This window comes from Lepidochelys kempii, chromosome 4 (assembly GCF_965140285.1).
Source record: "Lepidochelys kempii isolate rLepKem1 chromosome 4, rLepKem1.hap1, whole genome shotgun sequence".
In the NCBI taxonomy this organism is placed as follows: domain Eukaryota; kingdom Metazoa; phylum Chordata; order Testudines; family Cheloniidae; genus Lepidochelys; species Lepidochelys kempii.
This window is the reverse complement of record NC_136383.1, coordinates 134,161,681-134,183,913: the sequence shown is the minus strand read 5'-3', so window position 1 is coordinate 134,183,913 and position 22,233 is coordinate 134,161,681. Positions and strand designations below refer to the sequence as shown.

At 47.8% G+C, this 22,233-nt stretch overlaps 1 protein-coding gene across 3 annotated transcripts in view; it reads left to right on the top strand.

The window, feature by feature from the left end:
- MAVS (mitochondrial antiviral signaling protein) overlaps positions 1 to 18,789 on the top strand; it is a 36,161-nt gene extending 17,372 nt beyond the window's left edge. Inside the window, exons 7-8 of one of the 3 annotated variants that reach the window (XR_012158777.2) lie at positions 241 to 1,680; positions 18,700 to 18,789. Coding sequence is in view for 1 of the 3 variants with exons in the window: in XM_073342930.2 (XP_073199031.1) it covers positions 241 to 1,011 (771 nt within the window). In the remaining 2 variants the exon portion in view is untranslated. Of the gene's footprint in view, positions 1 to 240; positions 6,717 to 18,699 lie in introns of those variants that run through there. The other 2 variants (XR_012158778.2, XM_073342930.2) reach the window with 2 other exon arrangements.
- Positions 18,790 to 22,233: the final 3,444 nt, after the last annotated feature.

The following is a 22,233-nucleotide window of genomic DNA, read 5'->3' as shown; positions in this document are numbered from 1 at the left end:
TACTTTGGTGCACGTAACAAAATTTATTCCGCACATGGATGGAAAAAATTAGAGGGAACGTTGGCCATGACCCTTCCTTCTGAGCCACAGAGTGTTGGGAGGGATTGGTGTTAAGCTGGGGGCAGCCTGAAGCTGGGCTTGCAACACTCAGCCCCAAAGCAAGAGGTCAGGTGCCATCAGTGCTTCTGGTGACATGCTTCAGTTTGTGGTCTAACTAGTCCCTGTTGTTGTCTCTTGAAGGCAAATCAAGCACCAAAGCCCCCTGCTCCGAGTGTGACCCAAAGCAGTCCAGGGTTCCCTGGGAGCACAGTTCGCACCACCGCAAGGGAGGCAGGGTGGAAGATCCAAAACGCCTTGCCAGGCTCCCCTGGGGGCTGCCAAGTGTTCTACAGTGAGCCGGATGAAGAGGTGGAGCTCAGCAAGCCAGGTGTGCTAACCTCCACCGGAGGTGTGGAGGAGCCAGCCCAGAGGCAGCCAGAGTCACCCGAGACAAATGTCCAATATTCTGGGAGGTCCAACCGCTTCTTCCTCAGCAGCGAGTGCACTCTGGGCAGCAATCCCCTAATGATAAGCGAATCCAGCAGTGCCTGCCCCAGCTCCAGCAGAGCCCAGAGGAATCAGCCTGAAGAGAATCACTACTCCTCTCAGTCTGACCACCCCCTCCCATCTTGGGCTACCAGCAATGGCCCAAGAAGAGTCGAGGCTACCAAAACCAGCAGAGCCTCCCTTCTGCCAGAGAGCAGCAGCACCTGGGACAGCACAGCTGTGGGAACTCACGAAGTCCATGTGGTTGAGTATCCTGGCGCTGATCTGGAGGAGGCTCCCAGCCTGAGGGTTGTAGCCAGTGTCTATGAGAACCCATCTCCAGCCAGCTCTGGCTCGAACATTAACAGGCCAAAGCGAGACAGTGATGGGACATCCTTCCCCTTGAAGGACTATATACTGCCAGCTGCCATTGCTGCATTCGCTTCTGTTGTGGCTTTCCTATTCTATAAGCATCTGCGGAATTAGGAGTTGAGCAGGGTGGAGAGATAGAACATCACTTTGTTCAGCCACAAAGTCAACTGTAAACTTCATGCTTAGCTTTCTCTTGCATAGGAATTTTAACTGGCATATTTAAGGCTAGGCTGGAGGGTGGAATTTCGAACACACTATTCAGTCTTTTTTGGAAATGAGGCCTCAGATGCCTGACCCCCTTATGCTCTTCTCCATCCTTGTTGTCACCAGTTGCCTTCTCATATACTTTCCTTCTCCTGCTGCACCTCAACCCACCATGCAAGCCGTCGCTGATGGACCCTTATCTGAGACAGTGAAATTTGCAACCCGTTCTGCAGATGCTCTTATTCACACCTGTCTGTGGGCCAGTGCAGTGGAAGGGGGTACCAAAGAGACAGGTGGAGGCTTTCTACAAGAGAGAGCTTGTTGTCCTGTGAATCTCAGGATTCCTACTGCCAGCTCTGAGAGAAGGAGTTTCCTTGCAGAATCTGAAGTGTATGAACGTCAAGAAAACGCAGCTGACCTCTGCTGCTAGGTTTTGCCCAACTTTAAAATGCTGGTGCATGGAGAGGGGCTGGGCACTAGCTCCTGTGCAGGTACCTGAACAAGGATACTACCCTGAACTCAAACGTGGTCCATTGAGGGCTCTTCTGGCTTTCTCCTCCAGCCATGCCTCGTGATTGGGTCTGTGTTCACTCTCCCCTTCCTTCTTGCTATGTGTTTGTGTATGACTGACTGGGTCCACAATTCAGGATCCTCTGCTCTCGCTGAGTTGAATGGCTGTGCTGCTGGTACAACTATTCACTCATGGAGGGCTAGCATGAGGCCTGTTTGCCAGTCAAATCCCACTGGCAACTAGGCCCTTTGCACTGGGGTGAATTTCACCCTTAGCTTACACCTCACCGGCTTGAATCCAGACCAGATCAGTAACTTGGTTGTTAACATCTAATGCCTTTTCAGTGCCCTGTGTGAAATGAGCAGGGTCTGAAAATCTCCTGCTCAGCAGGTAACCAAGTTACAAAAATCCCACAGCTGGTCCCACTGGTGGCAGTCCCAGCTGAGAGGCCCAGGTTTAAAATGGACCATGGAGGTTAAACTACCATTCTGTATACCTACAGGGGGGTCCCTCCAGCTTTGAGGCAGTGTGGGGAAGTTTGCACTGCAGCTTCCATGCTGTATCTGCTCTGTGACTAAGTAGAGAGGTCAAATAGACTGTCACCTTTCACTAGCACGAAATTCTCTTCCCATGCCTGCAGGGGACACCACTAATCTTGTGGTTTCCTTCTCCTCTTAGCGTACATTTCCCATACCTGTCATGCTGCATAGCCTTAGTCAGAGCATGGGATTACATGCAAAGGCAGGTGTTGCCTGTTGCAGTCCTAGGCCTCCCAATTGTCTGGGCGTAATTTTACTGTAGAATCAGACTTTAAGTGGAAATGGGCGGGTGGGAATTAAGTAGTTTGAGAGAACTCAGCCACCATCATGGTGATGGTAATGTATGTAACTGGGTCTGTAGGTCAGTTGAAGCAACTGTCCTGCAGGATTCAAGGAACAGAGAATATCCCTCCAGCTTCATTGCTCCAGCGAGCATGAGGTTTACTCCTTTTCCTGTCGCATTGTCTCAGTGGTTTTGCTAAGGAGTAGGGCCGTGATTTTGGCAAGGGTATTTTATTGAAAGTCACAGGCAGGATGTGGGAAATAAAAAATAAACCGTGGATATGTATAGAGAGCCAGCATTAAGGGGTAGCAAACAGGGCAATTGCCCAGAGCTCCGCAAAGCTAAGTTACAGGCGGTGGGGCTCGGGCTTTGGCTTCAGTGGAATTTTGAGGAAATTGCAGAGGTCTTGTGAAAATCACAGAATCCATGATTGACTCAAAGCCTTACTAATGAGAAATCAGAACTGACAGCTATGGTAGAGTGGCCATTTATGTAAAACTCTCCAGGTGTCAATTCTGCAACTGCCCAGGACCTGACAGTGTTCCCTGTTCCTTGCCCCACATGCCCCGGCAGGGCTGAAGCCTGAGGCCCTGAGCCCCGCCACCCACAGCTGAAGTTGAATTCTGAGCAACTTAGCTTTGTGGGGGCCCCCGTATGTGGGGCACTGGGCAGTTGTCCTGCTTGCTACCCCCTAATGCTGGCCCTGGCTTTTATATGCAGAAAAACCATTGCTGTGGCATAGGTGGGTTGTGGAATTTTTATAGCGGGGGGCTCAGAAAGCAAAAGGTTGAAAACTTCTGCCCTATTTCATCCCAAAACACAATGTGCTTCTAAACTGCGTGTCCAGGATGAGGGTCTGCAGTGGGACTAGAGAGAGGCTGGTCCCAAGATGGTCTTCACAGCTAACTAACTATGTACCTTGTGAGGCAGAGCCTCTTCCACTTCTTAATTGAACCTGTTCAACCGTTAAATAATCCAGCAGTAAAACAGAAGATCAGATTGGTTCTCTGCCAGGTGAATGCAGTAAGAACTGTATAGCACTTAACCTCACAGGAACTGATGTGATCTTAACATTTTCTAGTTGGAGCCAAAAGATGCAAGGGGTATAAGGGCACAAAAAAAAAATGTGCAACAAAAACCACAACTTTGTAGTCATTGATGAATGGATGAAAAATTGAAATGCTTAAATGATTTTCTCCTCCTCCCCCATTCCTATGCTCAACTGGCTGGACTTTACAGTGTAGGAATTTGCAGGCCAATAGTCCTTTTTGCTGCAAAAAAAAAAAACCAAACCCACAGACAGCCCCCCAAGTTGTTAGCATTTCTGAAGAGTCTGTTCTGCATTTACACAGTGGAAGTTTTCCTCCCATTTGGCAGTTTACACTCCTAACTGAGGCTAGTTCAGTCCAGTAGTTAATTTATGTGCAGTTAGCTTTCAGCTGATAGAACTTACTCCAAAGACAGCTTCCAGTCCAGAACCTGCTTCTGGGTCTGAACCTGCATGGTGCTGAGCACCCTCATCTCTCAGTGACTTACATAAGAGTTGAAGGTACTATACTCAGCACCACACAGGATCAGGCTCTATCCTAGTTGGAAGCCGTCTATGAGTAAGTTCTGTCCGCTGAAAGCTAGCTGCATGCAATTCCAGGATTGTATTAGCCTCAGTTAGGAGGGTGAACTCTGCAGAGTGGGAGAAAAAAATCTGTTGTTTGAGCACATAACAGGCTTTCAAAAACAAAAACAAAAAAGAAATCTTGCAGGTTGGTTTTAATTTTTTCCTCAACAAGCCAGCAACGAGGGGAGCAATTCAGTACATAAAATCTATGTGCTTGGAGATGGAGGAGGTAACCTGTTCCCAAACCTAGAATAGGAACTCCTGAGCTCTAATCCCATCTGTGACAATGACTCCCCTTTGGCCATGGACAAGTCACTTAACGTCCCTGCCTCAGTATCCCTATCTTGATAATGGGTATATTTACTTGCCCATCTCACAGGGTGGAGGAGGATTAATCCATGGGCCAAATTCTATGAATGGAGTTTGGGGAGGGAGTTTAAGTCTCTCAGAATGTGGCCTACTGTCTGAAAGACAACAGTCCCAGTGTAAGCATATCTGGGTATGAAACAAACAATTTTATGCCATGTTTATGAGTCTTGTTTGTTACAAGCCCTGTCCTAGCAGAGTTCATAAACCCTGTAACATTATGAAAACAGGTTTTTATAATGGGAAGTGTCAGGCAACTGTAACTCTAACAACCTCTGCAAGTGCAAGACTTGTGTAGCAGAAGGTGCCCTGAGTTTTAGAAGCCACCTTTAGCTTTTTCCTTTTCTCCCCCTCAGAGAAAAAGAGGGAAACGTAAAATATAAATGTGCCCAGTTGAAGTTAGAAATCCTAGTCTGCAGTTTTTAATGGACCCTAGAGGAGTTAACATCAATCCCCATGAGACTTGAGGAGAGCTGGGCTCCTAAGTTTAAACACTCAAAAGCTGGGGTATGAGCAGGATAATGGGTACAATTTTCAAACCTGTCTGAGGGCAGGTCTGCTCTGGAGCTGGGAAGTGTCACTGAGGGTACTTCTACACTGCAGCTGGAGGTGTACTTTCCAGCACAGGTGGATGTGTATGTTCTAGCTCTGAGCAAGCTAGCATGCTAAAAACAGCATAGCCACAGCAGCACGGGCTGGCCACTCAAGTGTAATCCTGTCTGAGACCATAGGTACATACATGGGTGGCTAGCCCCTGCCCCCTGGCCACGCTGCTGTTTTTAGCATGCTAGCTCGATCAAAGCTAGCACAGGTACGTCTACCCAAGCCGGAAAGTACACCACCAGCTGCGGTGTAGATGTACCCTCTGATTTAGGCGCCCAACTCCCATTGGCTTTCAATAGCAGTGTCACAAAGTATACTGACCCCAGAGCACCCCGGCACATACGCAGTGTTGCCAGTGTCAAAAGATCAAAGTGCATGAGTCAGACCCCCACCCAAATCATGAGATTTTTTTTTTTTTAAAAAATCTTCACCCCCTATATTGCAAATTTTGTGGGGGTCTCTTGATCTTTTGATCTCCTCCACCCATCCCCAGTGTGTGCGTGTGACAACTAGCCTTGCCCCCTCTCCCAAATTTATTGGGCATGGTGATTTTGGGCCCCGCTGCGGGAGCGCTTAGCCCCATATCTGCCCGTCCCCTGCCCAGCAGCTAATTCTGCCTGCCACTCCCATCAGCTCAGCCCCCTGCTCCATCAGTTCACTTACCCTGCCTCACCTCTGCTCCTCTTGAGCACTTTACCCCCCTCCTGCCCCTGCAGGGGAGTGTACACTCCACCTTCCCAGGCTGGGGGAGGAGCAGCACCAGGGGGTCTTCATGCCCCTTCCTAGGTTGGGTGCTGCAGGGAGGGAGGGGAGGAGCAGAGGACCCATCCCAAGGAGGACTGGAGCTGCACTGTTCTGCTGGATTCTTTAGCTCCTTCCTCCCCTCCTGTGAGAGTGGCTTTGAGTTGCAATGATACTCAGACCTCAGTGGTTCAGGAGCCAAATTAGCAACCAGCATTACCCAAAAGAGCCACAGTCGTGTGAATTCATGGTTTCATTTACTATAGTACTAGAGATTTATATTTACACAGTATCACAGGGGAACTATTTATTTAGTTTATATGTATTATTCTCACAGCAAATAAGTTAATAACTTTAACTTAATTGGTCAATAATATTGTGAAAGCATCCTGATTGGTTAATACCTTAGACTGGTTAATAATTAAATGACACAGTGTTTTAATATAATGATCTGCAAAGAGTGACAGGAGCCACATTAAAGAGCCACTTGCGGTTCATGAGCTGCAGTATCACCTCTCTAAGAGTGGTTATGCTGCCCCAGGAGGTGGGGCAGGCAGCCAGAGGGCTCAGATTTGCTAGAGGGCTGGAGTCTCTTGAGTCATCGCCAGACTGGCTCCAGCCCTAGCTGAGGTTGTCAGGTTGTCACGAGAGTTGGCAACACTGCGCTTGCCATCGAGGCCTGGCCTGGCCTCCAGTCAGACTCCTTCTAGTGTCTAGCCCTGTCAGACGTGGAGTGTCTTTTACTTCAGTAGTCCAAAAGGAACCCATCTGTGGCCACCAATGGAACAGTCCTTCAGCCATTGTGCAGCTGGAGTTCTGGTTCACCTCTTCGTTGCTCAGGCGTCCTTGTCGCCCCTCGGTAGGGTGACCACCCATCCTGAATTGGGCAGGACAGGCCCGAAATGCACATTTCAAGTCCTGGTCCTAGGATGGTTTCAGAGTAGCAGCCGTGTTAGTCTGTATTCCAAAAAAGAAAAGGAGTACTTGTGGCACCTTAGAGACTAATCAATTTATTTGAGCATAAGCTTTCGTGAGCTACAGCTCACTTCATTGGATGCATAAAGTGGAAAGTACAGTGAGCAGATTTTATATATACACACAGACCATGAAAAAATATACATTGTTAAGGAGAGTGATCACTTAAGATGAGCTATTACCAGCAGGAGAGTGGGGTGGGGGAGAGAAAACCTTTTGAAGTGATAATCAAGGTGGGCCATTTCCAGGAGTTAACAAGAACATCTGAGGAACAGTGGGGCAGGGGCGGGGAGGAATAAACAAGGGGAAATAGTTTCACTTAGTATAATGACTCAACCACTCCCAGTCTCTATTCAAGCCTAAGTTAATTGTATCCAATTTGCAAATTAATTCCAGTTCAGCAGTCTCTCGTTGGAGTCTGTTTTTGAAGTTTTTTTGTTGAGGGATACTCGCTTTGAGATCAGAAATCGAGTGACCAGAGAGATTGAAGTGTTCTCCGACTGGTTTATGAATGTTATAATTCTTGACATCTGATTTGTGTCCATTTAGTCTTTTACGTAGAGACTGTCCAGTTTGCCCAATGTACATGGCAGAGGGGCATTGCTGGCACATGATGGCATATATCACATTGGTAGATGTGCAGGTGAACGAGCCTCTGATAGTGTGGCTGATGTGCTTAGGCCCTATGATGGTGTCCCCTGAATAGATATGTGGGCACAGGTGGCAACGTGCTTTGTTGCAAGGATAGGTTCCTGGGTTAGTGGTTCTGTTGTGTGGTGTGTGGTTGCTGGTGAGTATTTACTTCAGGTTGGGGGGCTGTCTGTAGGCAAGGACTGGCCTGTCTCCCAAGATTTGTGAGAGTGATGGGTCGTCCTTCAGGATAGGTTGTAGATCCTTGGGAGACAGGCCAGTCCTTGCCTACAGACAGCCCCCCAACCTGAAGTAAATACTCACCAGCAACCACACACCACACAACAGAACCACTAACCCAGGAACCTATCCTTGCAACAAAGCCCGTTGCCAACTGTGCCCACATATCTCTACGTAAAAGAATAAATGAACACAAATCAGATGTCAAGAATTATAACATTCATAAACCAGTCGGAGAACACTTCAATCTCTCTGGTCACTCAATTTCTGATCTCAAAGTGAGTATCCTTCAACAAAAGAACTTCAAAAACAGGCTCCAAGGAGAGACTGCTGAACTGGAATTAATTTGCAAATTGGATACAATTAATTTAGGCTTGAATAGAGACTGGGAGTCGTTGAGTCATTATACTAAGTGAAACTATTTCCCCTTGTTTATTCCCCCCACTGTTCCTCAGACGTTCTTGTTAACTCCTGGAAATGTGCTAGAAATGGCCCACCTTGATTATCACTTCAAAAGGTTTTCTCTCCCCCCACCTCACTCTCCTGCTGGTAATAGCTCATCTTAAGTGATCACTCTCCTTACAATGTATATTTTTTCATGGTCTGTGTGTATATATAAAATCTGGTTTCAGAGTAACAGCCGTGTTAGTCTGTATTTGCAAAAAGAAAAGGAGTACTTGTGGCACCTTAGAGACTAACCAATTTATTTGAGCATAAGCTTTCGTGAGCCACAGCTCACTTCATCGGATGCATGCTGTGGAAAGTACAGAAGACGTTTTTATACACACAAACCATGAAAAAATGGGTGATTATCACTACAAAAGGTTTTCTTTCCCCCCACCCCACTCTCCTGCTGGTAATAGCTTATGTAAAGTGATCACTCTCCTTACAATGTGTATGATAATCAAGGTGGGCCATTTCCAGCACAAATCCAGGTCCTGTCCCCCCCCCCCCCCCCAAAACAAAAACAAAAACAAAAAAACCTCTCCTGTTGGTAATAGCTTATCTAAAGTGATCACTCTCCTTACAGTGTGGGCCCACACATTGTAAGGAGACTGATCACTTTACATAAGCTATTACCAGCAGGAGAGTGGGGTGGGGGGAGAGAAAACCTTTTGTAGCGATAATCACCCAATTTTTCATGGTTTGTGTGTATAAAAACGTCTTCTGTACTTTCCACAGTATGCATCCGATGAAGTGAGCTGTAGCTCACGAAAGCTTATGCTCAAATAAATTGGTTAGTCTCTAAGGTCCTAGGATGGATGACACTGGGACGCCATTTGTCCCGGATTCCGTGTGGCGCTGCTCCATTCCTGCCTGAGGCTCGGGGGCGGCAGCAGCCCCTTCCCAGGCGGGGTCTAAGGTGGGCCCCTGCCCCACCATGAAGCCCCCCCCCCCGCTCCTCTTCCCCCTGCGGTCCCACCCGTGGCCAGGCCAGAAGCCGGAGCCGAGCAGTAGCAAGAGCCACACAGGGAGCCCAGGTCACCGTGGGGAGCCCGGGACACTTCACCTGCTCTGGGCAGCGCACCCTGGAGGGCAGGGACACAGACGGGGGGCTGCTCTTGGGCACCATAGCACCTCACCCAGAGCAGATGGAGGGTCCGGGGCTCCTCAGAGTGGCCTGGGCTCCCAGGGAAGCTCTTATGGTGGCCTGGCTCTGGCTTCTGGCCTGGGCAGGACCTTGGAAAAAAGGAAGAGCTGGGGCAGGGCTCCTGCATGTGTCCCTGTTTTTATGTTTTGAAAGGGTGGTCACCCTACCCCTCAGCCATCACCCTCTCTTCCAGACCCTTGTCCCACGGTGCCTAACATCCCCTTGTCTAGATCCTTTTCCTTCAGAGCCCTGCTGCCCAGGGACATTCATTCCCCTTGCACCAGCACCCCTTGAGTCCTGGCCACTCTTTCCGGGGCATTCTCATTCCCTGCAGCACAACTACCTTCAGTCCCAGCTCCTCTTTCAGGGTCCACTGACCAAGGTCCTCCCTTTTCCCTGCAGTTTCAGCTACCTTCAGTCCTAGTTTCCCTCTCTCACTGCCATTTCCCCCTTTTGAAGCCACCAGCCCTTCCTCTTTCTAGTCTCACATGCTTCCTTAACCAGGTGATAGTCATCAAATAGATAAAACCTTTCAACTGATCCTCATGGTCCAGTTATTATTCAACTCTCCCTTATTAGCGCTGGCCCAGGCTACCTGCCTCCCCCATCTCCAGGTGATGAGACAAGGTCCTTTAAAAGGGAGCCACATCACTCTGTGATAGGGAACGATGTGCGAAAACATGCCCAGGTTAACATTACAATATTATGTTGTAGCCAAAGCCTTTTCATTTCCTGATTTGAGTGCTGAACATTGTAACCTTAGGGCTTGTCCACATGGGGAGACTCAGAAAAGTGAATCAGAATAAACTAAACATGAATTTAAAGTGGATTTGTTAAACTGCATTAAACTCCTGTGTAGACACTCTCATTTAGAATTCGTGGCCTTAAGTCAGTTTAGCTTAATTCCCTTTTAAATTAATTTTCCTGAATGTCCTTGTGTAGCAAAGTCGTCAGCTTTACACAAACCTATTGGTTTGTATTTTAACTCTCTAACTAGGCCACGTCTACACTATACAATTATGTTGACCTAAATTATGTCAGCATACAGCCGCCGCGGTAATTACATTGCTTGTGCGTGTCCATAGTACGCTCCTTGTGTCAGCGGTGTGTGGTGTCAGCGGTGTGCGTCCTCACCAGGAGCACTTGCACTGATTGAACTGTCAGTGTGGGGCATTGTGGGATGGCCTCTGAAAGCCGGCAACAGTCACTGTAAGCAGTGCGGTGTCTACACTGACACTGCGTCAACCTAACTACATTGACATTAATTCTATGTCTCTTGTGGTGGTGGGGTTATTAAATCCACGTAGCAGGCGAGTTACGTCGGCGGGAGTGAAATTTTAGTATAGACGCTTACAGAGTGAGGTCGACATAACTCTGTAGTGTAGACCAGGGCTAGGAACTGGCTTGCTGGTCCCGAGTACAGATGGGATGCAGCCGCATAGTCCCAGAATGCTGGGTGCTAATAACAGATGTCATTAGTATGTTCCTACCGGTGCTGAGTAGGATATGATGTCTGGGATTGGAAATTCTGTAGTCCTTTGACTTGTTTATAATCCTGTGATGGTCTGTTCTCCCCTTACATGTGCATGTGACTCCCCATTGAGTCTAATGGCAGTTACACATACGCTACATGGCAGGGAGGACAGACCCTGATGAATCCTGCTATGCTTTGGTAGGAGAGGATGGAGAAGAAGGTATTAGGGAGCCTCTTTGTATGGTTTAAACAGCAGGGCAGGTTCTCTGCAGAGCATGCCAGAGAGTGCTAAGCCAGGGGGACTGACTCCCATTCTGACAGACGCACTATGCGCCCAAGAGGGCTTGGGAGCTAAGGGTCTGGCCCCTGTTAGCATGCAGGCTCTAGCATGCCATTCATGCAAGCTAACACAAGGCAAATGCTATTCCTTTTTAAAGAAACAAAGTGCATCTGCCCCCTTCCCCCTCCACGCACATATTCACCACCTCCCTCTTGCACTGGAATCCTTCCCTGCTCAGCAGCATTCCAGAGTTGACGATGCACCACCAGTGTCCGCTTCCCTTAACCAGTCAGGGATGCATCTGGCTCTTCGGCAATACCATTGAGATGATACCACAAAGAGACTTCAACAATGAGAGCTATGGGGGAGTGGCTACCATTACTTAATTCCCAGTGGGTGTCTACGCTGCAGTAAAACACCTGCAGCTGGCCCATGGCAGCTGACTTGGGCTGTGGGGCTATAAAACTGCAGAGTAGATATTTGGGCTTGGGCTCCAGCCTGGGCCCTGAGAGTATGTCTATATTGCAGTTAGACACCCACAGCTGGCCTGTGGCTGCTGACTTGGGTTCATGGGGCTCAGACCGTTTATTTGCAGTGTAGATTGTTCAGGCTCAGGCTAGAGCTTGAGATCTAGGAGCCTGTGAGGAGGGAGGGTCCCAGAGATCGGCCTGCAGCAGAGCCCAAACATCTACACTGCAATTAAACAGCCCCTTAGCCTGAGCCCTGCAGGCCTGAGTCAGCTGACACAGGCTAGCTACAGGTATTTTCTTGCAGTGCAGACATACTCAGCGTGTCAATGCTGGGAATAATCAGACATGAGGTTCCTTTTCTATTCTGTGCCTTTAGGATGCATCTTGGCAATAACTAGCTCTGCTAACCAGTTAGTGTTCATCAAATGATGGACATTGACTTTCTTTTATCCTTGAAGTATAGGTGTGGTAGAAAAATGACCATAAAAAATTACTTCCCATATGGACCAGATTTTCAAAGGTATCAGGTGCCTAAAGATGCAGATGGATGCCTCATGGGATTTTCCAGATCACCTTTCTCCATCTTTAGGCACCTAATTACCTTTGAAAATCTGGCCTAAGAGCTTAGTCACCACCCTGCTCATTTTGTTCCAACTGTTTTTGGACTCACGGCTGCTTTACTTAGTCATAGAGGCTTTTTGGTCTGAAATTTTGTTGTTTAATCTTGTTAACACTGCAGCCGATACAGCTTGGTGGGAGGGTGAGCTGGAGTCTATTCTGACTCATGCATCAACAGAATTGCCAGTCTACATATCGCAGATGGAACTTAGTTAATTCTGCAGATGATACTCAAGCTAGAAAAAGCCCAGCTTGACTTTTAGATCCCAGGCTGAGTTTGTAGGTCTGGCAGTTAGGAAACCATCTCTTTACAGAGAAACAGCAAGCTTTGCAGTCAAGTGATTGAGACAATAAAAATGGAACTCCACAATGCTTTTTTTTTTTTTAAATCCATATAGTCACTTTTCAGAGTAGAACCAGGCTTATTAATTCTTTGCACTTCTGTAGTGCCTCTTCGAATGTCTCAGTGCACTTTCCAAATATGAATGCATTCAGCCTCACATCAGTTTGTAAGGTAGGAAGCTATTACCCCACTTCAAAGATGGAGAAACTAAAGCTGTGAATTGCCCCAAATCACACAGCTGGTCAGTGGCAGAAGTGGGAAGAGAACGCAGGGGGCCAGACTCCCAGTTCCGTTCTCTAATAAACGATAGTTCCTGAGTGGTTCCTTTATGTTTAAATCAGATTTTTTTTCTAGAGAAAAAAGTTTGATACTGACCTTTGGCTTCATTGACAGACAGCCTGAAAGCTTCAATTGTGACCAGAGATCTAAAGCCCTTTCCTTTACACAGCTGTGGGGTAAACACAAGAATCTTTTTACATGGAAGGATGTTAGTGGAACATCTGCAAAGTAATGAGTACATGATGGGTGTCCCTAAGTAGTAATTATCATTTATTACTATTGTTTATTTGTTCCCAATAGGCTGCACAAAGTGCTAGGCACTGTACAGACAGAAGGAGGGCACAGTCCCAGTCCTAGAGAACTTACGATCTAAACATGCAGTGCTGTACTACAGAAGAAGATGCATATTATTGGCTATGCCCAAAGAGCTGTCCATCCAAATCAGCCTAGCAGTAACACCAATTGAAGGTCTAGGGCTAGCGTCTAATCTGGTGTAAATCAGCAACACTTTTTTGAAGTTAATAGAGCAGTGCTGATTTATACAAGCTCAGCATTTAGCCCTTTGAAAATTGTCCTGAAATTTTCTCCCAAGGCTTCTGTCTCTAACTATGCTGAGTTATCATTGAAAGTCTGGGTTGTTGGGGTTTTTTGTTATTATTAGAAAGAGGGAGTTGAATGGAAAGAGGCCAATTCATTGGGAAAACAGATGGAAATCATCTGAGATCGTCAGCATACTTGTTAATTATAAAACAGAGACAGAATTTTTCCTGTTTAATCAGACACTTTTACCATGTTGTGCAGTCAGAACATTCAATATTTTAAGGTGGTGGAGCACACGTGTATCTTCACATGCTTACTTCCCAACACAATTCTCAGCATGTATGTGGAATGGCTAGCAAGCTGGACCACTAACAGATTGGTCATACCAAGCAGTAGCCTATTCTTCAAAGTTTTGCTTTTGTGCTCTCTTTTAATTGTTTTTTTCTGTGCTGTGTAGTAATGATTTGTACACATTTATTTTCACATAGTAAAGTTTTCTATGAAATGGTCAGTTTGTGGCATCTGCTAACATTATGAAATTGCACATACCTTGTTTTTATGGTGTGAAATTTTAGTCTTTCAAGCGTGATCCTTTTAAAATAAAGGTCAGATGCACCTGCAAAGTGAAAAGCCATGGTTTCACTGTCCACTAAACCTTTCATGAAGCATTTTGTAGGAGAGGTAATAAAATTATTTCTCAAATCAAACTCAAGTTGTGAAGCTGTTATATGTGTTCCTAAATCCAGGAGGAGTAAATCTGGCTTTTGAAGCACATGTAGAACAAAGAGACATTCATAAGAGGTTCTAGCATGGCAGTTAGAAATGGAGAAATCCTCTAATCTAGCCTCGTAGGATCAGTACAAAACAGTGTGGGACCAATACCTCTTTCAAGCAGACAGAGTGGTTCGGAAGACAGGTGTAATACTTGCTGGGTGACCTTGGGTAACTCACCTAAGGTCTCTTTGCTTCATTTTTCTCCATCTGTTACTGATGGGTGGAACAGTATGGACTAGTGGCTAGAGCACTGGACTGGGACTCAGAAGACCTGGGCTTTATTCCTAGCTCTGCCGGTGGCCTTGGTCAACCATACCTCAGTTTCCCCATCTGTAAAATGGGGATTATGATACTGACCTCCTTTGTAAAGCACATTGAAATCTTCTGATGGAAACAGGTAGGTGGTGTTATTATTAATCACCTTTTTAAGGTACTTTTGAGGTCTAAAGGCAAAAAGAGCTATACCTTCTCCATTGCTTTGCCATGTACAGTTTCAAATAACCCAAGCAATGGGCTTTCCACCACTTCTCTGGGGAGACTCTACAGCATAGTAAAAATCTCACTACTGGTATATGTTTGGATTTCCTGCTGTGTAAGACCAAAATCTTGCTCAGAATTAGAAAGCTTAATTCCCAAAAGAAGCTACGTGTAAGACCTTCCTACTGTGGCCCTTATCCCCAGGCAATCTGAGTGTATTATGACGTCTCCTGAAGGGAAATGTACAGGCACAAACAGCCCTCTGGTTGGATTATAGCCCAGAATTATAAATAGTAAAACTGAGATGGGAACAGGTGCTTCCTCTGCAAAGCCTGGCTCGGGCCAGGTGTGACGTGACCAGTGCTGGTTACTGTCCAGCAGCTCATGACCCTGTGTGAAACGAGTCTGGTCTCAGTGCAGTCCAGTGAACAGGTGCCTGCATCATCAGAAACAACACCAGGGCTGACTCGAATGGGCAGTCTTGTCAGCAATCGCGGGAGAGGAGCTAAGGATGGACAGGGCCACGGAGATTCAGTTCTCCTCCAGAGCATTATTGTGGCACATTGGCTGGTTAAGGCAGGAGGGAAGCGTGCTGTAGATAAAAAGGAATCGTCAACTTCCAGAGCTTGGCACTGCAGCACCTTTCATTAGCACTACACTCACTACCGGATCCTAAGTGTTTAATAGTGAACATTTCTAATGTACACCCACAGCTCACACAATGCTATTGGCTAGCTTCTGTCTTCGAGGGCTTAACCAGTATATCTCTAACATCCCAGCTGATGGAGCTCCCACCTTGTTCCTTGGGAAACTACTTCACAGCTGAATACAGCACATTGTCTGGAATTTTTTTTCTCCTCCTTGATACTCATCTAAATTTTCCTCACTGATTTGATCCCATTGTTCCTATTACATACTTCTTTGTATCCCCTTATCAACTTCTCTCCTGCCTTTATGTTTACACCTTTCTAATCCTTGTAGGTAGTTGTTGCTTAGCCAACCTACACATGGAAAATCTGGCCATAATCTAATGGCTCCTATTTAGGCACCTAAATGAAGCATCTACATTGTCAAAAGAGCTCAGTGGGAGTTTCTGGGTGCTGAGCACATCCAGTAACCTGGCCCTTAGGAGGAGAGATGACAAGAAACTAACTCATAGCCTCTTTTTCCTCTCTCACCCTTTGTCTCTCTTGTCTATTTAGATTTCCAAGCTCTCTGGGGCAGGCCCAATGGGCCCTGATTTTGGTTGAAGGTTGTAGGCACTATTGTAATTAATAATATTAAGGAGGGTGGATGTGCTGTCGTCATGCTGCGTGCACTGGTTGCATAAAAACAAAGCAGACTGTCGCTGTGCAGGTACTAGCCCTGGACTGTTTTAAATTGGATCATGTGGTATAAAGGGAAGGTAAGTCTCTCTTCAGCTACTAATTGAGAATACATGCAATGATCTGGAAGATCTCACACCTGTTCCCTCTGTAGCCAAAGTAAAGTGTCAGTCTGATAGTTTCAGAAGAAAGATATCACTACATATATGTTACATTACAGTTTCTCCAGCCAGCTGTCACTTCATCCTTCCTCTCTACCGTCCATTCCACAGCTTTCTGGTGCTGTATAAGGTCTAATCTCTTGTCCTTTACGCAAAGGAAATGGAATTCTTTTTCACTGGGCATTGTTTCCTCCCTCGTAACAGTGGCATCTTAGCTCTTCTGAGGAAGTTCTGAAAACCTCGTGAGCGAGGGAGATGGGCAAGCATCCAAGTGTGGCTGGATGCCTTTTAGTGCTTTACAGGATGTGTCAGGCTCAGGAACATCTGATACTGTTCCACTTAATGTTAATGCTGTTAATCCAGCTCCCATAAGGTAAGAATGGTGTCCTAGCCTCTGTTTGGCGGAGGATGGAGGTGGATGGCAGGAGAGAGATCACTTGATCATTACCCATTAGGTTCACTCCCTCTGGGGCACCTGGCATTGGCCACTGTCGGTAGACAGGATACTAGGCTGGATGGACCTTTGGTCTGACCCAGTCTGGACATTCTTATGTTCATACCACACCCTCTTAAGCACTCTGGGACAGAGATTCCCCAGAAGGTTTCTCCCACAGACAATAGCAGCTCGTGCAATTTTAAAATGGCCAGAGATGCCTGAGGCCACAGGAATGTTTGGTGGGTGGACAGTAGAGGGTGCGTATCTACATTTACAAAAAGAAAAGGAGTACTTGTGGCACCTTAGAGACTAACCAATTTATTTCAGCATAAGCTTTCGTGAGCTACTGCATCCGATGAAGTGAGCTGTAGCTCACAAAAGCTTATGCTGAAATAAATTGGTTAGTCTCTAAGGTGCCACAAGTACTCCTTTTCTTTTTGCGAATACAGACTAACACGGCTGTTACTCTGAAACCTATCTACATTTAGCGTGTTCCTGAGGTGCTCCCCCTGCTGTGCAGTTGAAATCTGACAGCACAGGGCCAGTGGCATTCCTAGTCTTAGCAAGACTTTGGTGGGGTTGTTCCACCCCCCAGTAATCTGCTTCTGTGCGCCTCATTTTCACAGCAACAATGAGACCTCAGACACAGTCCCTCTCTCCCCCAACAGTCCCCTTTTTACAGCAGGAATTGAGGGTGCAGGTCCTGGCTCTTTGTGCTGAGCATGGAGTACTTCTAACTGCCCTGTGCAGTTCTGCCTACCCTTTCTGCCATACGTGTGCTCAGCCCACCCTGTTCACCTCATCCCTCCATGCCACATTAGGGCTTGTAGGGTCACACCACAGTGCTGGGATTCCCTTCCATGCTGCAGTGCAGTCAGTCCAGAAGCAGTTTCTTACCACTCCTATAGCAGTCAGGGGACTGCTCTCCTCCTCCTACTGGTTCTCTTGTTTTAAATCTCACTGCTTGTAGTGGGTTTCACTTTGAGGCCTAGTGCTCAGGCCATGGCCAAATAGTCTCTCTGAGTGTTGGGATAGCTCTTCCAGGCCGTTTGGGTAGCCTGGCAGCCAAGTCCCAGTTCGTCACAAAGCTCACCCCCAACCCGGAGTGCTCTAGGCTCTCTCAGGCAGACAGTGGGAGGAGAGATCTTTAGGGGGACCTGGCCCTCCCTTTCCACTTGATTCTGGCCCAGTGGGAGAGAGGCGAGGGGTGGTTCAGTCCTTGGGGGTGCCGCTCCAAATTGGCCTTCCCAGCCGCCTCCTTACCTTTCCTGGCAGTTTTTCCTTCAGCTTGTGGCGTGGCCCCAGCTTTCTCCTTGCACAGTCTCAGTAATTCAGAGCCCCAAGTGGAGGCTTCCCAGCTCACTCAGAGTCCAGTTGATCCTACTATTCAGGGAGAAGGGGGAAAAAAAGGACAGGGCCCCAGCCAAGTCTTACTCTCAGTCCCAGTCCTTCCCCTGCAGACTGCTCTGTTTCAGTTGTCACTGTCTGCCCGTCTCTCCTTCACTCTCCTGCGTGCCTCCCTTTTAAGCAGGTCCTCCATAGGATAGGAAGCATGCCCAGCAGCTGCAGAAGGTCAGGGCCTGCTTGGCCCAATACTGTTCCAGTACTCCTTTAACCCTAGTGTCGGGTCTGTAAACAACCTCATCACATACTCTCCCCCTCAGGCTGGGCACTGGAGTCTGTGCAGACGGGTCTCCTCCGTCCCACGAAAAGAACTCCCATGTTCTTATGATCACGTCCTGCTCACTGTAGTACCTCAAACTTGTACAGCTGCATTGAGGTACCCGTTTATAATCCACGGGTTATGGTGTTTCATGGTGTTCAGTCATCACAGAGGTGCATGATCCATCACGAGATGGAATGTCTGTCCTCATAAGTAGTAGCAGAGTGCTTCAATAGTCCATATTACTGCCAAGGCCTCCTTCTCTATTATTGAGTACATAACTTCCCGGCCGAACAATTTCCAGCTGAGGTAAAGGATTGGGTGTTCTTCTCCCTCTATCTCTTGGCATAACACGCTCCCCTGAGGTTAAGGTCAGAGACATCCATCTGCAGGGTGAAAGGTTTTGAAAAATCAGGGTGGAACAGGATGGGCTCCTGCATCAGTCAATCTTTCAATTTCTTGAAGGCTGTGGTGCACTCTTGAAACCACCAGACCTTCTTGGGGGTTATGTCTATCACCAGGTCTGTCAATAGGACTGCAATCATGGTGAAATCTGGGATAATCCTCTGCAAAATGTATGCACACAGTTAATTATGTTACGTAAGTACAATCCCAAAGTAATATATTACAAAATCCCTTTTACTTTGTTCTTGATCATTTTTAGGTCTCAATGGGAAATGAAGAGTACCAACTAGTAGTTGAATCTCTGGAGAATACAACCACAGAGGACCTTGTTAAACACAATGCTCAGTGGCACCTTACATAAGAAGTGCACCATAAACTTAATTTGGTAAGGTTGGAGAGGAAGTACATTGAGCATCAGGAAAAAGCTGAAGATGATGGGACAAGCACAAGCTGTGGGTGAGACTCACCTTATACTAGGTCACACGGCATGCATTTCAAGCAGAACATATGCTTCTATGGTAAGCCAGAAACCTGTAGGCATCCATTAAGCACAGTTTCAATCACAGGCATCAACTTTCCAATGTGCCGGGGAGTGCTCGACCTTTCCTCCTTTCCTCCTCCTCTCCCGAGTGCGCCATGTCCTTGCTCCTCCCCCGCAGAGCCTCCCGCACGCCATGAAATAGCTGATTGTGGCAGGCGGGAGACGCGGGGAGGAAGGGGGAGGTGCTGATTGGCAGGGCCCACTGGTGGGCAGGAGGTGTTGGGGGGTGCTCCAGCGCCTGTGGTTTCAATTAAGCAGTTTCAGCATGAGACAAGTGAAAAGCAGACACTTTGAGTGAGAAGATTGCATGGAAAGTAAAGGTAAGTGGGTGCATTGACCCTAAAGACGCCCATGCATACGGCATTGAGTACTACGCCAAGAGTGTACGTAATGTGTTTTATCAAAAGCTAAAAGCAGCAGAAAAAAATATTAGATTTTCCTGACATTGATATTCTGATGAAAGCAGCCTTCAATGATGAGACAGCTAAAAAATATCAGTCGAATGGATACTTCAGGTCATGACTTGTATGAAGTCTTCAAAACCCAAAGAATTATCCAAAGTTCTGTCAGTCTATGGACTCCAATCAAGAACAGACTAAAGCTGTGCTCAAATGCAAAGACAATAGTCAGAGTGAAGGTGGCAGGGACTATTACAGAGCTAACCACGGACTGGTAATTATTTACTAATCTCTTGGTTGTGTCCAGACCTCAGCATAATGTTGATCTGCGTGAGACTTTGGGAAAGTACAAGTTCTCTGTGGTATCATGATCATTGTTCGAAAGCAACGGAACAATGCCCGTGCACCAGGGGAAAAGCAAACTAATGCACATCTTGCTTGGTCTTTCTAAGCCAGCGCCTACTGACAACCTAACCGGTACCGTAATCCAGCAAAGGCCTTTCAGTATAGCAATCATAGATAGTATACCTGAGATGATACTCTCGATAAATCAGAACCTGTTAACACTGGCCGAGATTTGGCTGAATACTTCATTCTGAGGCTACAGAGAAAATACTGAACCTATGACGAAGTCCACCTTGTGTCTGATACACACACAGAGGAATCAATTAAAAATATTACTAGAAAGAAGAGACTCCATGGTATTGCACTTGTCAAAATCATTTACGCCACAAACATCTCCAATCTTAAAGTGAAGAAGCTATTGTCTCATACTTGGACGAAGGATGAGTTAACCACATACCTTGCAGGAAAAATGCTCCAGCATATGAAGAATTGCTCAAAGACTTCAGTCGTTGCATTGTATAATGAAGCTACCACCTCGCAGTGTTCAGTGGAGTTGCTCTGTAGTCCCAGTGAGGAAGCTGACACTAAAATTATCATGCTTGCCATCAGTGCCACAGAGAGAAGTGCTACTAAACTCTATAGAGTTTTGCACAAGTCACATGTTCTAGTGCGGTCTGAGACACATTGTCCAAGACTTACGCAAGATTCTGTTTTTGTCTAGGCTCTTGGGAAACAGAATTGCTGTATACTCCTCAGAGATGTGTTTCTACCCTTGGGCACCCCCCACCCCCAGCCCGGAGAAGTCCCGGACCAGCTGCACCTGTGCCTCCCCTCCCCAGACCCTAATTGTTTAGCCTGCAGAAGAGAAGAATGAGGGGGGATTTGATAGCTGCTTTCAACTACCTGAAAGGGGGTTCCAAAGAGGATGGCTCTAGACTGTTCTCAGTGGTAGCAGATGACAGAACGAGGAGTAATGGTCTCAAGTTGCAGTGGGGGAGGTTTAGATTGGATATTAGGAAAAACTTTTTCACTAAGAGGGTGGTGAAACACTGGAATGCGTTACCTAGGGAGGTGGTAGAATCTCCTTCCTTAGAGGTTTTTAAGGTCAGGCTTGACAAAGCCCTGGCTGGGATGATTTAACTGGGAATTGGTCCTGCTTCGAGCAGGGGGTTGGACTAGATGACCTTCTGGGGTCCCTTCCAACCCTGATATTCTATGATTCTATGATTCTAAGCCACCCCAGGGACAAATGTCTCTGGTCTGGAAGAAGCTTTTGATATGCCCCATGCAGGTTCTGGGGCGGCTGAGAAGGCAGTATTTGCTACTCAGGTTCCTGGGTTCAGTAGTAATCTCCCTGGATTCCCTGGAACCTGCATGGGGGCATCATAAATAAAAACCTTCCCCCCAGAACCCTGCAGCCAGCACTGTGTGGTCAAGTCCAGTTACAGGAGTAACCACAAATCAGCCTCCCTGCCAGGAGGGCAGGAAGAGCAGCTGCTGCTTCCTGGAGGAGCAGCTGCTCAGTTGGAGAGAGAGAGAGAGAGAGAGAGAGAACTGGCTCCCAAGGCTCTACACCACACTGGAGGGAATCCTGTCTCCCCCATCCCTCTCTGCTTGCCTCCAGCCCCTGCCTCACTCTGGGAACCGACACCCCCCCCATCCCTCTATACTTGCCCCTGCCTCATTTTGTGAGCCGCCGCCCATTGTACTTATCCTGGCCCCAGCCTCACTATGGGGACCAACCCCCCCCCACCCGCTGTGCTTAATCCTGGCCCTGGGAGCCACCTGAGGTAAGTGCTGCCTGGGGCCCGTACCCCCTCCTGCATCCCAAACTCTGGCCCCACCCCAGAGCCCATACCCCCAGCTGCACCACAACCCCCTGCCACAGCCTGGAGCCCCTCCCCAACACCCTGCCTCAGCCTGGATCCCTTCTCCTGCACCCTGAACCCCTCATTTCTGGCCCCACCCCAGAGCCTACACCCCCCAGCCCAGAGCCCATACGCCTTCCAGCACCCACTCCCCCTGCCTCTCCTGCACCCCAAACCCCTCATCTCCAGTCCCACCCCAGAGCCCCTACTCACAGCCAGAGCCCTCATCCCCCCACCCCAATTGCCTGCCCCATCCTGGATCCCCCTCCCACACCCTGAACCCCTCATATCTGGCCCCACCCTGGAGCCTGCACCACCCAGCCCAGAGCCCCTACCCCCTCCCACACCCAACCCCCTGCCCCAGCCTGGAGAAAGTGAGTGAGGGTGGGGGAGAGCAAGCGATGGAGAGAGGGGGGATGGAGTCTTGGAGAAAGGGTGGGGCAGGGGTGTTTGGTTTTGTGCCACTGGAAAGCTGGTAACCCTAAGGAGGGGGCTGGGGCCTGGGGTTACTGTGGGGAACAGGGGTCAGAGTGCTGTAGGGGATGGGGGTGCATTGCAGAGGATGGGATGCTGTGGGGGGGTGAATTACTGCCGAGGGGGTGCTGCGGTGAGCGGGGGGCACTGTTCTGGGTGTGCAGTAG